This window comes from Ambystoma mexicanum, chromosome 4q, assembly GCF_040938575.1.
Source record: "Ambystoma mexicanum isolate Mex_15411 chromosome 4q, UKY_AmexF1_1, whole genome shotgun sequence".
Lineage (NCBI taxonomy): Eukaryota > Metazoa > Chordata > Amphibia > Caudata > Ambystomatidae > Ambystoma > Ambystoma mexicanum.
The window spans coordinates 412,580,676-412,600,171 of record NC_090928.1 but is presented as its reverse complement, the minus strand read 5'-3'; the positions used below and the strand labels follow the sequence as shown (position 1 = coordinate 412,600,171).

Genomic DNA, 19,496 nt, shown 5'->3' with positions numbered 1-19,496 from the left:
CCTCCCAAGCTATTCCGAGATCATGGTGTTCTGCAAATATTATACCTATTTACAAACAAGGCCCCATTGATGACCCTAGTAACTTTCGCCCTATTGCATTAACTGATGCATCGTCTAAGGTATTTTGTCAATTAATTCTTGAAGAAGTCCAAGTCTTTATGAAAATTAATGCCATTCTCTCTAAATTCCAGACTGGTTTTCGTCGGCAAATGGGATGCACTTTTAATGCTACCTTTATTGCTCATATTGAGTGGAATGCCAAGCATAATCACTCGGGGACAGTTTATATGGCTGCTCTTGATTTGAGCTCAGCATTTGATACTGTGCTAAGGGATCATCTGTGGTTAAAGATGAAAGTGATGGGCTTCCCGGCATACCTGATAGCGTTAATACATCTGCTACATACTGATACCACTTAGAGAGTGCGCCTTAATAAGGAAGGTATGTTAACTGGAAAAATTCCATCAAAGGTTGGGCTGAAACAAGGGTGTACCCTGGCAGCCGTACTGTTCAATTTGTATACATGTGATATAGAGGAATATTGGGTAAAAGAAACTATCTATCCCATTCGAATTGGTCGAACTAAATTGAACTATATTGGTTTTGCTGATGATATCCTTATCTTCGACCAAACACTGTTGGTTTACAGCATAAACTAAATGCTTTTAGCTGTTATGCCAAGGCTCATAATCTGAAAATCAATCATTCCAAATCTAGAATTCTGATATTTAAAGATGGTCATAAAAAGAGTTGCCTATATACATGGCTTATGGAAGATACCCGGATTGGTATAATCCAAGAATTTACATATTTGGGGTATCCCCTATCAAACTCGTTTTCAAAGATCTGGTGGAAAGACACAATATGTGAGAACATTAAACCCCTTGTTTCCCAAATGGGATTAATTATGGGCAAATACTGTGGTCTCTCTGTCTTGCCCGTTCTTCAATTCTATCTCCTAAAAGTGGAACCATCAATACTTTACATATTAGATATGTGTATATATGAAATAGACGACATCTTAGACACACTTCAAGGAGGAATATGGAAAAGTGTTTTAAGGCTTCCTCTATCCGTTCCAAATGATATAGTTCGTCATGAACTTGGTATTCTCCCTCTATCAGCTAAACGGAACTGGAGGCTTTTGAATAACTACGTAAAAATCTTGGTTCCCCCTGTTAACTCTCTTTATGAAGACCTGAATGAACATCTTGTTTTTGGTTGTATGAGATCTTTGACCAAATACGCTGAAAAAATGAATGATCTAATGGCTCTACTTGGTATTTTGAAGGAGGATCTAATACTAGGTCTTCCTAGTTGTAAACAACAATTATACCTATATTACTGGAGTTGCCAGGCTGATAGAATTGGGTCCTATCGATCCTACTATGAGTATGCCCGGATTAGAAGGAAATGGGGTGACAGACCAGGCTACATAATGCAGTTTCCTTCTGCTTCAGGTCGTAATACATATCTGCGATTTAAACTTAATCTTCTTTACATCAATGAACGTCTGTGTAAATGGGGCACTTGTGATAAAGAATCTAACAATGGCTCCTGCCGATTTTTCAAGGATGTGTCCATACTCGAGACTCTTAAACATCTAGTTATCCATTGCAAATATTTTGAAGATTTGCGACAATCGAGGTTTGGAAATTATATGATCTCTAACTCTAATTTGTCTCGTGATGCATTATGGCGTAGATGTATCCTGGGTGAAAGTACTAAACTAACTTTAAGATTAATATTGGTCCTAACAAACATTGACTCAAAGCTGATGGACAGTAATGATTTATGAGAAGTCGTTTTTGTACATGTGATATCTGTTGTATGAAGGCTTGGACTGATTTTATTGTGAAATTTCTTCTCCTTTTTTGGAATTTATGTTTTGTATATTTTAAAGAACTGTAAAGAGAAATGTATAGACTTTGTATACAGAAATTATTTGTAAAGGTTTTTTACCAAATACAATTAAATTTTTTTTAAAATAATTGCCGTTCTCCCTATTCTTTAATTTCTATAATTGAGACATACTTGAGATTTTATTTACCCCTACGATTTATCACGCTCATTAATAATTACCAATGTGTTTTTCTAGAACCCAAGAACACACATTTGAACGTGTTTGCGTTATCTAACTGACAATACAGATATGATTGACACATTTAGATACATTAGATACTATGTAGGTTACATAGTTATCCAGCCTGTACAGGTGCTGGTCAATTTTCATTTCTACATTACAATCATGGATGCTAGGTACATTAGGATATGGCAGTGATTATTAGAGTACAAATTTCGGTTGGGTGATATTGTATGTAAATATGTGCTCTGTAAAGCGCTTTGGATAAAGGCGCTATATGAATAATACATCATTATCATTATTATCATTATTCGTCCCCCTCACCGCCGTGCAGTGGTATCTGTCTATACTTTAGCCTATGTTTTATGTGTTTAAAGGGGAGTAAGTCATTTTAATATGGTAAATAAACTAATCAATATTCTGTTGAGTCAATGTATGGCTATTACAGTCATAAATAGCAATGAAGATCCCAATCCAAATTCATACCCCTTGGGTGCATTGAGTCTAATTTGTCAATCCAGAATGTTTCTCTCTGTTTTAGTAACTTTTGAAGATTACCACCACGTCTTTGTAGTTGTACACTTTCAAGAATAATGAACTGTAGTTGAGCCAATGTGTGTTTGAATTCATTGAAATGTTGGGCTACCAGGGATTTAATGGATTTTATGCGAACATTCGATTTGTGTTCACCCCATCTTTGCTTTGCTTTCCTGCCTGTGAGGCCGACATAGTATAGCCCGCAGGGGCATTTAATGCCATAAATGACATTCTTTGAGTCACAAGTACAGGTATGTCTTAAATGGATTTTGTTACCCTTTTATGGGTGGTTGATGTAGTTGCCTTTAATGACATTGTTGCAGCAATTGCAATTATGGCATAGGAGAGTCCCCTTGTATACTGTCGATTGAGTCCTCTTGTAGCTAAAATCTGATTTAATCAGGTGATCCCGTAGGGACCTGCTCTTATTGTATGCGAACAGAGGTGGTGTCTGAAAGAGATTTGCCAGTTTAGGGTCCAATGACAAGGTTTCCCAATTCTTTTTCACAATGTTCTTGATTTGGCTGCTCTGTTGAGAATATGTAGTAACATAAACCAAGTCGTTATCTTTCTTTTTTACCCTTGGTTGTAATGCATCCAATCTCGTAAAATGTTTTACTTTCTCAATGTCCCTTTGGATCTTATCAGAAATTTGTATTGTCCACTTTCTATCCTCCACCTCATCCTGGCAAAGAGGAGGAGAGATTACATAGATTGGATCCACGCAGAGCTATGAGCTTTTACATATCTAGACTATCCAAACTTTGTATTGATGATCAGCTTTTTTATAGGCTAAACAGGTCACAAACTGGGTCAGGCTGTGGCAAAACAGACCTTATCCAGATGGATCATTCTGGCAATTCTGGAATGCTACAGGCTGATGACCAAGGATACTCCAGAAGGATTAAGGGCCCGTTCCACCAGGTGCATGGTTACCTCTACAGCCCTGCAAAGGGGTGTACCGATGAAAAACATTTGTGAGGCAGCTACGTGGTATACTGGTTAATGGAAACAATTGAAAACTAAATTCTTACTCCTTCCAACAAAACAGACACTGCTTTGGGAGTCTATCAAAGATAAGGAATACATGGGAGGACAATCCAGTTGAAGAACAAGTTACTTACCCCTGCTAACGTTCTTTCGACTGGATGTTTCTCCCACGTATTCCTCATTGCCCTCCCGACCTACCACAGTAGATTTTCTCATGCTATTACAACATCCACTCCTTCAAAGCTTAGTACGGTCAAACCCGTGGTTATGCTGTTAGTTTCTACTGTAAGAAAAACAAACTGTAGCCAACGGCCGCTGCGCATGCCATATATACCTTCGATGGCATCGTCCTCTAGACATCAACTGCATCGATGTGTGAAAAATGTTTTCCCAAACAGCTGAAGGCTATTATTGAATATCAAAGATGAGGAATACTTGGGTGGAATATCAGTCGAAAGAACGTTATCAGGGGTAAGTAACTTGTTCTTCTATTTTCACCCGTGCCTCAGATAAGCTTTTGAGGCTGGAGTGTTTTGCACACTTTTTATGATTAGAGTGTACATTAAATTGTAAGAGTAAAAGTGATTTGCGTGCACAAGAGTGTAACATGTATGCGACAGGCAACCAAAACATGACTAAACTTGAAAGTGAATAGAACACATTAGAAACAAGACAGTTGTGTAGCAAAAATCTCTGCCTTCAAACAATGCATTACATTTGTGTAAAACCTCCTCCTACATAGTAGTGTGTATGAACACACCACATATATCTATCTTCATTATAAATGTATGCAACGCAGGAACTCAGAAAAGTACTTTTGTGCAATGCAACCACGCATTCACTTACAAAACATAATTTCTTTGCTACAAAGGATATGTCCAATTGTTACTAAGTTTTTGACCTTATTACTGACAGGACCCCATCATGGTAGGAAAATAAATATTCATGCATATTTCTCTCCATGAGCATCTACACTCAAAACACAGAAGTTGAACAAAGGAAACCATTTGTTATCTCACTTGCGCTGTGTCTTTCTGAAAGGCTCTTTGCACACAGCTCAGGGAGCAAATGTCTTGTTTTCATACTGCTTCTCCACAGCCTGCAACTTCGTCCAGACAGATACAAATCAAGATGTTCTGGTTTCTGTCAATAGTGCAGAAGTGATTCTCACAGAAAGATCAAATGTGTCGTATTTGCAAGATTTTAATGCGCAAAAAGGTCTGGCATCAGGCTTATCTGGAGGCCTACTTGTTGTATATCCAATTTGGTGATGAGGGGTATTGAAAATTCCTCAACAAACTCATTTTTTTTTTTATCCAAATCAGTGTTGTGTAAGAATAAATTTGAGGGACATGATAGTGGCAGTTGTTGAAAAGGACAACTATTAGTGTAAATGGACCTTCCATTTTCATAATGCTCACAAACAATTTTTGCAGTTCATGATGTGGATGATCTGTTTCAAAATACCTCTGATCTTGAAGAGAAAGCGGGTGATATTCTAATGACAGTTTCTATAATGAAGAATGTTCTGTGCTCTGTTTTATGTTTTGAAGTGCAGGGACCTAGCCCCCCCACCCCTGTTGTTCATTAACTTATTTTTTTAGCTGACTTGTTCCAAGTACTGTTTGTAATAATAAAATGTTTCTTCTCAAAAAGGGTCTAGATGTTTTACTAATATCTGCCTTTGATGATCAACCCTACACTCATGCTCTGCTCTATCTCTGAACACTATGCTTATGGTAATCTGATAATGATAAGTGAAGATTGCTCAGAACTAATTTTACAACTCTCTGGGAGAATAAAACATAATATCACAAACGTAATTGAATATATAATATCAAACGGATTTGTTTGTAGTGCTGTGTGTTCATATTCGGATGCTCGTTTCCTCAATATTGTCACTGCGCATCTTATTACATTTAATTGTTCATACATCCCATATTTGCAAATATACCAGATAGGCCATTACCAAGCACAATGCAATGCAATGACCACGTCCATTCATGTTTGTGTAATGTTGGTAATTTTGAACGACCAGAGATGGAAAGTGAAACTCCACTGAAGCACAGAACAAGTTCAGTGTGGACTCCCAGAATGTAAGGCTCAACACATGCAGTATTGCTCACATTCTCTTTCTATTTTTTCCCTCTTGCTCTCCCTCCCTCTTTCTTGTGCTACCTCTTGCTCTTTCTCTTTTTCCTTTTCCTCTCTCAGACATTTCTCTCATCTATTTTGTACACTTCCTCGACCTCCTATGGTGCTGCCCCTCTTTCTTTCTACATTTTCTCTCTTTCTCCCTCTGCAGTTTTGTCCCTTAATGTACTTCTAGCAGCCAGTGACTGTTGTCTCCACCCAATCACTGGATTTAATACATGTTCCTGTAATGCCACATACTAGGGGATTAAGGATACGTTTCTTGTTGTGAGGTCATTAAATAACTTCTCAGAGGGCTCATGGTTGAATAATTTGCTGATAGACTGTATAGCATATGTATCTTCGTCTTCAGATCACATTTTCTTGACTGCTCTGTTATATTAATAATTGCAGTTCTTTTCTTCTGGTTCTAGATGATGCAGTTGTCACATTGGGACTGTCACAGAGTCCATTACAAAAAGTGGAAACAAATGTCCTTGAAGAGCCCCAAGCAGAGAGAGGAAACACAGGTCAGTGACGTGCATAGGTTTTTGGACAGTGAGTGGAGCACAAAGTGTTATCAGTCACATAAGATATAATTGTTGATTGACCATGGGTTAATGGGTGGAGTACAGAAAGATGTCGATGATTTACTAGGGGTTCTGCATCAGCAAAGCAGGAACCGCGTCTGATACAGTTTACATAATTTCATTGAAACTGAACATCTGTTTTCATCACAGATTTCAAATACAGAAATCGGAGCAGACAAAATAGAGTTTTGCTTGTGGCTTGATACATTTTACACAGCATGAGTCCCTTCAGGGCTTTTGATTTTAAGAGGCAAGCATGCTGTGCATTATTGTATGTGTTATTGTCAGATTTCCAGATATCCAATTCTACATCGAAATCACACAATACCTAATTTTAAGTAAAATAATGTTCTGTCATTTGTTATGGTGGCTCCACTTATGCCATAAACTGAAGTGTTCTATTTGGCTGGCATAACAAACTATGGGCTGAACCAACAGGGATGAAGAAAGCCATCTTCCATAAAATATTATTGCTCTTTCATCCTGATTATTATCAAATATTTGTGTCAGTAGTTGTGAAAATTACTTCCAGTGGATGGAGGGAAACAGGGTCTAACATATACAGAGTTAGCTATTATAACATGCCGGGGTTCTCTCTATAACTATTACGAGTGCATATATTCTATAGATTATCTGTATGAAGCATTTGCAGGGCTGCTTCAGAGGAGGTACCTTTTTTCCTTTTTCTTTTCTCTGATACACAACGGAGTCCTTCAAAAATTGTGTTTATAGCTTGATATGACAGCCACCCGAAGTGCTGTGAACCGCTGGCTCAAAAACAGCTTTGCACATGAGCCTGCAAGTGCAGAGGAGGTATGAAGTCTTATACCCAGCTGTGAGACCTTGGACATCCCTGCCCAGTTTATATGTAGCTCTCTTGCCCTCAAGAAATGTCTATTCAGGAAGATTAGGTTAACTGTGAAGAGCCTCCCCAGCACTCCTTTACCTTTTGTGAGTAGTGGTTGGGTGTGAGGACGAATGTCGTAGACTGTACCTCACATGAGAGATGCTGTATTTTTTATTGTTTTCTGACTGATGTCACAGATGGCTCAAGAAATACTCCAAGTCTCAGAGATGTTCAAGGTTTTCTTTATTGAATTTGTAGAGCCCTGGGTCTCTCTCTCTCTCTCTCTCTCTCTCTCTCTCTCTCATGATCTACTTTCTATCACACCCAAGTATTCCTCTCCCTCTCACTATTTTCCTCCTTCCACTCTTCCTACTTCCTGTGTCTGCTTCCTCTGTCCCTCTGATGTCTCTCTCTGCTTCTAAGCCTCGCCTCCACTCTTTGATATTACTACTTTTGAATGGGTTGTGTCTTCCCATGTATTCCTCATCGCTTTTGCTATATTCGTCTCCAGCTTCAGCTGCTTTGGAAATTATTATTATGTTTTGTTTCAGCAGAGGACGCTGTGCGTCAATGCAGTCTACTTGATGCCCCTTGAGAGCCTCCGTCTTGATGTCGACATCATCACTGGTTCATATAGCATGCACAGCGCCCTTTAACTTCTGTTCTGTTTTTCCGTGGTAGCTAACGGTTCAAGAATTATGGGGTGCTTCAGTTCCAGTGATAAACTGCGACATACTTGAAAGGCCATCCAGTAGTGATCCTGACTATTTGTCTAAGCATCCTACTCCAGAAAGCCTGGTAGTTCAGGCTGCAACTTCTACCTCTAAACAAGCAGCCTATCCAACAATTCCCCCAGACAGGGATGAGAACCATTTCGACACTTGGGCAAGGGAAGTGTTTTCTACTGGGAGCATGGCTCCTAAATCTGCAACTGCAACCTGTTTCCTAGCTAAATTTACATTTACCCTGTGGGACTTTATAGCCATGGCGGCTGAGCATAGTCCTGAGGGGGAAGAAAGAGACTGCTGCCTGAATATTGTAAGAGATGGAAAGGAGGCTATGTGTTAGTCTCTTCAGTCAAGACTGGACTCTGCTGACAGTAGCAGCAGAGCCATAGTGGCAATCGCAGTAATACGCAGGTTTGCGTGGTTGAGGAAGGTCAGGATTTGCACTGGACGTGCAGGCCAGGCTTCTCAAAATGCCCTTTAACGGCACCCAGCTGCTTGGCAGCAAGGCTGATCAAAGCCAGCAGCCAAATCCCTTGGTGCCACTATCAGACAGCCACAATCATCTCACCCCAACCGATCATCTTCGAGGGGTAGGTTCTTTCGCTTCTACTCCTCAGGTGGACGAGTGAGAGGACTGCAAGTCAAAGGAGTCAAAGAAGATTCCCTTGTGGTGGATGAGGGAGAGGTGCAAAGCCTGCCCAAGCAACGGCTACTTTACCAGCAGCCACTGCTTCAGCCACCTCAAAACCTCTCTGAGGTCTTAAAACACAAGACCTCGGTGGGAGGCAGACTCTCCTTGCATCTGCAAGAATGGCAGGTTATTACTTCAGATGCGTGGGCTTTGGAAACTGTAGCCCAGGGTTACTGCTTCCCCTTTCTAAAAAGGCCTCAGGACCATCCACTGGGGAGCTACTCATTGAAGGTTCCAGATCCGTTCCTTGTCTTGTGCAGGAAATTTGGAGCCTGCTACAGAAAGGTGCTATAGAACTAGTACCTGTAACAGAGAGGATCAAAGGGTGGTACACTCTCTATGTCATAATCCCCATGAAGGACAGAGGATTGAGACCCATCTTGGACTCCATCCAGAGGTCAAGACACTCAACCTTCACACATGGTTTTCTGAGAGGTTGAGCTATAAGGATTGCGACCTCCCGGATGACGTAATGTAAAATTTGCTTTCGGCCAGAAGGCCAGCAACAAAGTCCTTGTACTGCTGCCTTTCGAACAAATTCTGCACCTAGTGTAGGAACACGATGTGGACCCTTTTATGTGCAGTACACCTATGGTGGTGTCCTTTTTGTTACATTTGGCAAATCTAGGGCTCCAGATTGGGACCATTAAGGATACTTGGTGGCACTTTCAATCTTCAAGTGCACGTCAGAAGAGGTATTATACTTCAAGATACCGTTAGCCATACAATTTCTAAAGGGACTTACTAATGTGTTCTCTCCATCTCCATTTCAGATTCCGATTTGGGAACAATACTAATATTTAACAGTATAAATAATTTTTTGTTACTGGTTACATTATGTTTAATGAATGTATGTCATTCACTAGCTGGTTATATATTTTTGTAGTGATTGATTAGGTTTTATTTTGTACATATGATCAATATTTTTTTGGGTTGAAGTCTGTTTGATGTTCACCTGAGTGATGAATGATGAATTTGATTGAGTGTTGTTTGGCTGGAGTTGTTGGTGATGTGAGTGTTTTCTGAGTTTGTTGTATGACTCATGAACATTAATATTAATTATGAGGTTTGTTTTATTTATTGTAATGAATTGTTTCATTTACATGTTTTTTGCAAATTAATACTCTTTTTGAGAATGTTTTAATCCATATGGGAATTTTTATGATATAATAAAATACTTTTATTGATATGTGTATGGATGTGAATGGAATTCTTTAACATGCAAATGTGAGACTATTAGTATAGTCTATGTTAGCATTTTTATGTGGTATCTTCTTTTGACTTATCCTTCATCTAATAGAAGCTTTTCATCTTGGTCTCGTAGTTTATGTAAGCTTCCCAGGTATGGCCAGGATTGTGATTGAACCTGGGGTCCCCATTTTTGTTTGATGGCTATAGAACCAGTACCTGTAACAGAGAGGATCAAAGGGTGGTACTTTCACTATTTCCTAAACCCCACGAAGGACAGAGGATTGAGACCCATCTTGGACTCCATCCAGAGGTCAAGACACTCAACCTTCATGCATGGTTTCTGAGAGGTTGAGCTATAAGGATTGGGACCTCCCAGGTAACGTAATGTAGATTTTGCTTTCGGCAAGAAGGCCAGCAACAAAGTCCTTGTACTGCTGCCGTTTAACAAATTCTGCACCTAGTGTAGGAAAATGATGTGGACCCTTTTATGTGCAGTACACCTATGGTGGTGTCTTTTTTGTTACATTTGGCAAATCTAGGGCTCCAGATTTGGACCATTAAGGATACTTGGTGGCACTTTCAATCTTCAAGCGCACGTCAGAAGAGGTATTATACTTCAAGATACCGTTATTCATACAATTTCTATAGGGACTTACTAATGTGTTCCCTCCATCTCCATTTCAGGTTCCTATTTGTGACCTTAATCTTGTTCTAAAATTCCTTATGTGCACTCCTTTTGAGACACTCCATTCGTGTGCATCAAGATTGCTAGCCTTTAAGACGATCCTTTTAGTTGAGTTAACATCAGCCCGCAGGGTGAGCAAACTTCGGACCTTATCTTGTAAGCATCCATATATTACCTTTTTTAAAGACAAGGCAGTTCTTAAACTCAAACCAACTTTTCTGCCAGAAATTGAATTGCACTTTCATTTATCCCAATAAATTGTGTTACCATCTTTTTTATCCAGCTCCACATCCTGGCAAGGATGAGGAAAGGCTGCATAGACTTGATCCAAGATGGGCTGTTAGATTTTACATCTTTAGGATGGCTAAGTTAGGTCAAGATGGACAACTTTTTGTTGGGTGTACAGGTCACAAGTTGGAACTAGCAGTTCACAAAGCAAACTTTGTCTAGATTATATTGGGCATTATGGAATGCTACAGATTGGCTGAGAAGGATCCACGGAAGGCCTTAGGACCCATTCCGCAAGGGGCATGGCAACATCTTCTGCTTTACAAATGGGGGTGTCAATACATGATATTTGTGCGGCAACCACATGTTCTTCCATTCACTCTTTTACTAAACATTACTGTCTGGATTCATCCTCAGGCTAGGAAGGAGGATTTGGCAAGGCGGTTTTACACTCTGTCCATGACAAATCTTAAGAGCACTTCTAAAATTCTTACTCTGTCCTCCAAATCTTCAAAAGATGAGGAATACGTGGGCGGACACAATCCATTCGAAGAACAACTTACTTAACCAGGACAACGCTCTTTCGATTGGATGTTCCTCCCATGTATTCCTCATCGCCCCTCCCAACCAACCCTGCAATAGAATTTCCGTGCATTACACTTTACGCTCTTTCAAGGTCTTACACTGCCATGAGTACACTAATGCCAGTAATTCTGCAGGAAGAAAAGGAGTGTAAATACAGAACTGAAGCTAACAGGCGCTGCGCGGGCTATATGTACCAGTGATGATGTCGACATTGAGACGCAGGCCCTCGAGGGACATCGAGTCGACTGCATCGATGCACAGCGTCCACTGGCGAAAAAAAATATATAATAATTTTTGAAGCAGCTGAAGCTGGAGACAAATATATCAAATGCAACGAGGAATACGTAGGAGGAACATCCAATCGAAAGAACGTTACTAGGGGTAAGTAACTTGCTCTTCTCCCTGATACTGACACTCCCTCCCCCACACTACATCTCCCTCCTCCTTTCTATTAGAGCACACCACCTTTTACTCAAACACCCTCTTTTTACTCATCCAATCACATTCACTCCCTACACTTACCGCTCTTTCACGTACTCACGCTACACAGTACTACTTGCACTCACTAACCAGTGATTTCATCAGCTTTACAAAATTGCCTCCACAATCTACTCCACTGTTCTTCCTCCTGCTGGTCTTTTGGTTGGCCACCTCCACCTGTCTGACCTCACCTGAACAACTTCTTGTTATCTGTTGCTTCTTTTAACCCCTTCCCTACTTCCTGATTGCTTCTCTATCCCTGCCTTCGCCACCTATGAGTGATTAGCGTTATATAATCTTTTTAAATGCTGTTAAGCCCCACCCCTTTTCCTCGCACAAGTCTGACATGTTGGAGGAATGGCAGGCCACAATGCAAACTGTTCTTGTCAGGACACAGAGGCATGGTTCCTCTTGAGGTAAGTCCAGTCTTTTGAAGCACTTGCCACTCTGTCTCTGGTGATCCAGGGGGTCCGCTCTGGACTCCTCATCGGACGTCCTTAGGTTGGCATGGGTGCATGGCTTAAGGGATTGCCCCAGCTCTTATCACTGTTTCTTCCTGCAGTGCCGATGACAGAGCGCTCGTGCACGTTGGCTAATGTGGAAACCAGATCTCTCTTGCCAGTAGGTTTCTCGCTCTGCCGGAGTGTTCAAAAGTGGCGCTGATGGTTTTCTGCCTTGTGGATGTTCACCTTTCTGATTAGTTGGCTTTCTGAGAGGGGAAGAGAAAACTCTGATAGCCTTTTGGCGTATGAGGTGATGCAACTTGCTACTGCACATACACAAGTTGGCACTGGGGAATGGGACACAAATTGGGGCCCATCCAACTGCCACTGTCCCACCCTGGATAGGACTGACATTGGAGTTCTCCCTGGTAGGTGTGAGGGGTCAGAAATGAGAGGCGGACACAAAATGGTAATATTCTCAATATATTGTATTGGTAATACAATCAGCTATTTTATTAACAGAAAGGGGTTTGGATAAAGGTCTAACTTTCCCTATCCTAAAGCGAATTTCCCTTCCTGTGAATCTAAAATAAAAGCAACTGTTTCTAATGTCTATTCAACAAACGTGCAAAAACTTAAACATATAACTCCAACAAAATAATCCTTGTGTCCAGTGTGTGGCTCCCTTCCCCTGAATTGTTTCAGGAAAATTGCTCAACATTTTCTGTTTCAACATGTCTATGAAAGGCATTGAAAATATCTCTTTCACCTGATACTTTCCTCAGGATGGCAAAACAAATGTCTCTTACACAACCCCGGTTGGAATATAACAAAGAGAAAGTCTCTCCTCATTCTTCAGGATGGCAACCCAGGATGTCTTTACCACAACACTAGTTGGAATATGGCAAAGGAAAGTCTTTCCTAATTTTCCAGATGGGCTAACAAATGTCTTTTCTCCAATATTGGTTGAAGTACGGCAAAAGGCAAATCTTCTCTAATCCTCTGGTTGCCCAAATGTTCACTTTAAACAACAACTTGATATGACAAAGATTCTCTTTTACACATCAATTCAAAATGACATCTCGTATCAGGAGAATTGTGCCACTTTTGACCTTGCTTTCCTTCTGCAATGTCTTTTGACTTATGGCAATGTTGGTTCCGGGTTTTCTCCAACTGACATCTCCTATGAGGAAAATTGTGCCACTTTTGCCCTTGCTTTCCGTCTGTAATGACTTTTGGCTAATGTCAATGTTGGTTCCAGGTTTCCCCCAACTGACATCTCATATCAGGAGAATTGTACCATATTTGCCTTTGCTTTACAATTCTATTTGGTTGGTATTCAAAAATGCTTCCCAAATGTTAATTAATGTATTGGCACGTCCCGGGGCCTCTTACTCTTTTAGGTTGACTCACCAGTTTAACGTGCAGCTGCTGTGAGGAGTTTTTGTTAGGCAAGCCTCTCCTTCTTAGCAGAGTTTTGTTTGGTTCCCGTATCAGCTTTTTATTCCTTTGCCAATGGAACCATTGCCACTTTACAGAACTGTGTCTCCTCTGGTCCTGCTGCGCACAATTCACCTCCAGCGGTCTCTCTAGTGCTCCCACTGCAACCTCACTGGATTTCCTCTTCTCCGGTCTTGAACGCCTTCCGACTATTATCGGCAGACGTTTCCTGCCCTTCTCCCCGAGTCTGCCTCTGCCTCTGGACTCACTTCCTGCTCCTCGCACTCTGCAGTCTTTCTCCTCTCTCCTTCTGCGGTCTGCTGCCTGCAGGTGATTTCAAAGTTTAAATGGCGCAGCTGACTTGATCTTGACAACTAGACTGCACAGTGTAGTTGGTGTCAGATTCCCTCCACATTGACTCCTTGCACCTCTTCCTCATCTCAGTACTTGAGGCTTTCTGGGAATTGGAATCCAAGGAAGTTTCAAATGATTTTAAGTTCCATTGTTGGACAGTTTTATTTAAGTAATGTAACAATCACCATACACATTAGATGTTGGATGTGTTCTAGACTTATCATGTAGACCTGAAGAATGAATAGAGTTTTGTTTGGAAAGATTCGTTTTCAGATTTTTATATTTAAATGGTCCTGAATAATGACAACATGCCATCAAAAACTCTGCAATTAAGGGCTTTTCCTCGCAAGAAACAGAAGAATACCGCTTCTCTCCTGCTGGAGTCACCACTCTCTCCTGACCGCCATCTCCTCCCATGTGATCCACCCTCAGAATACCATCCCCAGGGTCAGGATCAGGTAGTGGCTGCCTTCCCCTGGCCACATGGGAGGAGACTTTAGGCTGGGGATCAGTGATGACTCCGATGGATTCATCATATCACCTCTCACCCCAGGCTGAGAGGGGTTCCCATCTCCTCTTGACAAGGTCTGGGTGCTGACCCTGACCTTGTCACACTGATTTACAAATCCGTCTTCCCAAATCAGTCAGAAGCTGCACCCTGTGAAAATGGCCCCTTTTTATGGTTAGAGAATGGGACTGAGACCCCAGGGGGGCAGTGGACCACAACACATTATGTAAACTAAGCCCCAGAGATTCTCTAGTGTTAAGACATAATTCCTATTCTGGTGATTCTAGTGGCACTTTCTCGAGCCCCTCGACTTTTTGCAACTTCCTCTCTCTTATTTGGATCTCTGACCTATTTTTGGTGGCTGGGGGGAATTCTACTTAAGTCCACCAAGCATTGCAACCCTTTTTCTTTCGCTTAAGGTATATGGTCCTGGGTCACCCATAATGCTACAACCAAAAAAGTGATGGGTGGAAGATTTGAATAAATCTGAACCACTGGCACTGCTGTGGCCTTTCACACCACCATTTTTAGCCCATCTGTACCATTGCCACTGCGCCATTGCAAAAGGGGTCCAGCCATATGCTGCCACCAATGGTAGCAGCCCAGCCCAAACTGCTAGGGCAGGTCCCCTCTGCATGGAAATACAAGCAACCCCAGACATGTTTCGGCTTTGTAGGGCCTCCTTAGTGAGGTGCAGCTTGGTTTCCTATGGCACCACGAGCAAAGGACCCACTTCTGGGCATACATTCTCTTACATAGGGAGGCGAGAAACAACCAATGAAGTGATAGATTGAAGGTTTTTAAATGCTGCCAGCCCGAGGAGTGCCTCTCATCACGCCCTAAGGTGATTATGTCACCCTACATTGGTTTTAGGGAGTTGGTTGGTAGCAAAGTAGTGGCTTCACCGGTAGAGCAGGCCAAATTACTGCATTCATAGCCCAATGTGCCGTTTTGGTAGCCATTGGGTACCAATGTATTTTTGGAAGTCCTACTCTCTGACAGTTTCTCTCAGACAGTTTCTTTTAGAGGCTTCCTTTGTTCATGGCAACCGTGAGAAGGCCAAAACTGGCCATTTTGCCCATATGGGCTCTTTGTGAGCCCAGTGTGAAAGTCTCTGTATTGGTTTTTACTGGCTTAGACATGTTTTTGTCACTGGGCTGGCCTTACCGCATCGTGTAAGGGTAGCCTGGGTTTAGGGGCAAATTCAGGGCCACCAAAGTGGGGAGGTGCACAGCTGAGTCAATCAATAGAATTCACTAAAACTCAGAAGATTCAGTATATGCATGGTTTTCAGGTGCAGTAGGGTAACGTCCCCTGACCATACGGGACCTCAGAAAAACAGTATAAAGAATAAGTCCGTTGTTTCCAACCGTGATCCCTAGTGCAGTCCTGTGGGACTAATACCACTGATATTCAGACAAAATAGATATCACGTACAAATCTGCAAATATAAGTCTTAATTCCAATTAAGTGCTTGGTTCAAATTAAAAAAACAAAAAATTAAAAAAAAGTAACACAGTAGGTTCAAAAAAAGTAAAAAAGAACTATTTGGAAAAATGTGCTTTCGGACAGTTTCCAATGTACAAACAGGTGCACAAAGACCTTGAAATAAGTTCCAAACATTTACTTATATATCGACAAAAAACAGAATGTCAAATAAAATGGCAAGCAGTGAAACCAGAGGTGTTCAAACCTAGTGTTGTTAAATGTTGGCACTTCTCGTTTGCTGATGCTTTTCGGATCCTGCGTCCGTTTTCAAGGCTGATTTACTGCGTTTTCTAAATTCTTTAGACTTAGAATGCATGATAACCCATTATTAGGTTCTAATATTAAGTCATAATATTAGGTTCTGGCTAGTCACGCTGCCAGTCCTCATCGCAACTACTGCAAGTGAGTACTCCCCTCTTCTATAGCGCTACCTGCCTGACTTTGCAGCCCCCCACCCTCCAACCAACTTGCCGTAATACCTGCCTAGACTCTCTGTCTTCCAAACCCTGTGCTCGCTGCTCAAGCCTTGTGCTCCTCAAAATGAAACACTGGCTGCAGTGCCCGCTTAACAACATGTTTGCACACTTGCATCTACATCTATCCCAACTCTTGGAACCCAGCCGCCTAGGCACAACCTTTCGCCCGTGGTAACACCAACTGGCAGAAACAGCAACCTTACAGCCGCATCATACAACCCAATGACTTAGCCATCAATTGTGCTGGCCTCTGCCTGCCATTCTTCTGCCTTTTGCTGTGTTAGCTCTTGCATTGTCCTTAACAGCCTATTGCCCTGCTATTCATTGTGTCACCTTTGCTGTGCCACTCTTTGCGCTATTTACTGTGCTAGCCTTGCTATTCATGTATTAGCTGCCACTCATGTATTACGCGCTGTGTTAATCTTTGTATTGACATTAACAGCCTATTGCCCTGCTATTCATTGTACCACCCTTGCCGTGCCACTCATTGCACTATTTACTGTGCTAGCCTTTGCCCTGATACTCTTGTATTACTTGCTGTGTCAGCCTTGCATTGACACCAACTGCCTATTGCCCTGCTATTCATTGTGTCACCCTTTATGCCACTCATGTGTTATGCACTGTGCTAGCCCAAAGCCTTGCCACTATTCCTGTTTGCCATTGCCTAGATACTAACTGTGCTAGCCTCTACCTCGCCCATAGTTGTGCTACCTACAGCAGTAGTACGACTTGCTACCAGACCACTTTCATCTAGCCTTTGCTATTTTATTCGCATCTAACCTACTGTAGCACTAGCCACTGTGCCACTTAACTGCCCTCTAACATAATAACCCACAACAGTGTGCAATGTCACCCATCTGCCTGATGTACTATTTCTCAATAACGCTATTTGCTACCTACTACCAGCTGAAATTACCCCCACACCCATTCCCGTTAATGGATCCAACCTGCACCGCAGGTGCTTATATCCAACTAGAAAAGGGTCTAGACTGCATACTTTGCACACACCATTACCCTCGACCTTGCCCTATTCCCTTCCTCAACAAAACAGCGCCTTTCCCTATTATCCCACTCCCGATTAATCCATTCTCTCCCCCCAAAGACCTAACCAGTCCACAATCCTCCACCATTTACCCCCACTAATGTATTGCCACCAGACTTACTCACAAGACTGCACAGACTCTCAGTGAGAACAGTGCTAAAACATGCTCACAGGATCTCACCTCAACACCTACAGAAACCCTTGCTTATCGACTCTCCAGCCCACACCCCTCCTTTGCATTCACGCCCCATTCTGGCCTCAATGAGACTCCACCGAATCTCCTCACGATCACATCCACAGCCTAATAAATCACCTACCCTCAACATCACCAACCACATTACACCATGCCTACTCTCACCCAATGTCTCTAAACCTAAGAAATATGCTGCCAAGACTCTTTCCAGCTTGAATATGATTACACTAAAAGGGGCTCTCATCAACGCCAGATCTATTACTGCACACGCCTTGGACATTGCTGACATTATCACCTCAAATGATCTCGACATCTTAGTAGTTACAGAAACCTGGCTACACTCGGCCTCAGTCCCACAGCTCTCTTTAGCTATCCCAGAGTGGTACACCATCTTTAGAAAGGAAAGAGCTACATCAAGAGGAGACAACGTAGCTGTAATGGCCAAAGACACACTCAACATAAGGATATCCCCCGATCTCCCCTCCAGCACAGGCAAAATCATCACTCTAAAATTATCCCTTGGACCCTCCTGCACACTCAGACTCCACATTGTCTACAGCCCCACTGGAGCTATCTCCACCTTTGAAGATGACATTACTACACTCCTGACCCACAACATGAAATCTCATTCCAAAGCTATCATCATTGGTGACTTCAACTTAGGGTTCAACGATCCTTCAGATTCACATGCAGACCTTCTGGCCCAATCTATGGAAGCTCAAGGGTTTACGCAAAGAATTCACACCTCTACCCACAATAAAGGATGCAACTTGGACTGGCTAGCAGACACTAACTGCACCACTAATATACAATCCAATACCCCTACGCCTTTGTCAGATCACAACACCATTATCTTTACCACCACCACCAAAATTCACAACCATCCTGCCCTAGCATTCATGGCACCCTCTAGCAGTTCTAAGGACATGAACATGCTACCTCTCCTCACACCCTTCTTAGACTCAGGGCATCTTGACAAAGACCCATCAACTCTGATCTGTCAATATAACAAAGTATTGTCAGAAGTTATAAATAAAGTTGCTCCCTTAAAAAGAAAAAAAGATAAACGCTCAGGACACATCAACCCGTGGTTCAACCCCGAACTCAGAACAATGCACGCCTCAAAAAGGTCTGGAGAAAACAGCTGGCACAAGTCGCAGCTAACATCTACAAAAAAGAAATTCTTCTAGCCAATGCAAGGTCTACAATAAGCGAATATCCAATGCTTAATCCAACACTAGAGAACTATTCACAATTCTCAGTGAATTAGAATCTCCAGCACCTACCCCAGATCATACTGTCAAAGACGAACAATGGTGCACCAATATTCAAAATGCCTTAGCAGATAAAATCTTCTCACTTCAAAGAAAAATAGAACAAAAAAAATCTAAACTCAGCCTTTTGCAAACACAATCAACCTCACCAACCTCACCAACCTACTATAGAGGCTTCCCATCTAACAACACTTGCAAGTGTTTCCATACAAGATACAGTCGATCGTGGGGCAACAGACTGGAGAAACTGGTTGGGCGCACAGCCTCCATATTATAAAGCGTATTATAAAGCAGAAAGACCCACATATGGGTGAGATGGACCGAGAGGTGGAAGTCAGTGGCCATCTTGGACTGTCTAGGAGACAGCACGGTAACCATAGGAGGTTCAGCACCTGATCGTCTCTTACCAAATATAAATCAGAAATTCAATAAGAGCAGTCAACTGCTAACATGCACTCACACCAGGGACTGATAGTGCATCTAGCCGCGGGCAAAGTACTAAATAAAACC

General features: G+C 41.9%; 1 protein-coding gene across 2 annotated transcripts in view; it reads left to right on the top strand.

Annotated features, from left to right (window-relative positions):
• Window positions 1-19,496, top strand: part of LOC138467756 (zinc finger protein 879-like) — a 702,003-nt gene that overhangs the window by 511,875 nt on the left and 170,632 nt on the right. For both annotated transcript variants that reach the window (XM_069607986.1, XM_069607985.1), the window contains one exon: window positions 6,178-6,273. In XM_069607986.1, coding sequence (XP_069464087.1) covers window positions 6,178-6,273 — 96 coding nt within the window. The remainder of the gene's footprint in view (window positions 1-6,177; window positions 6,274-19,496) is intronic.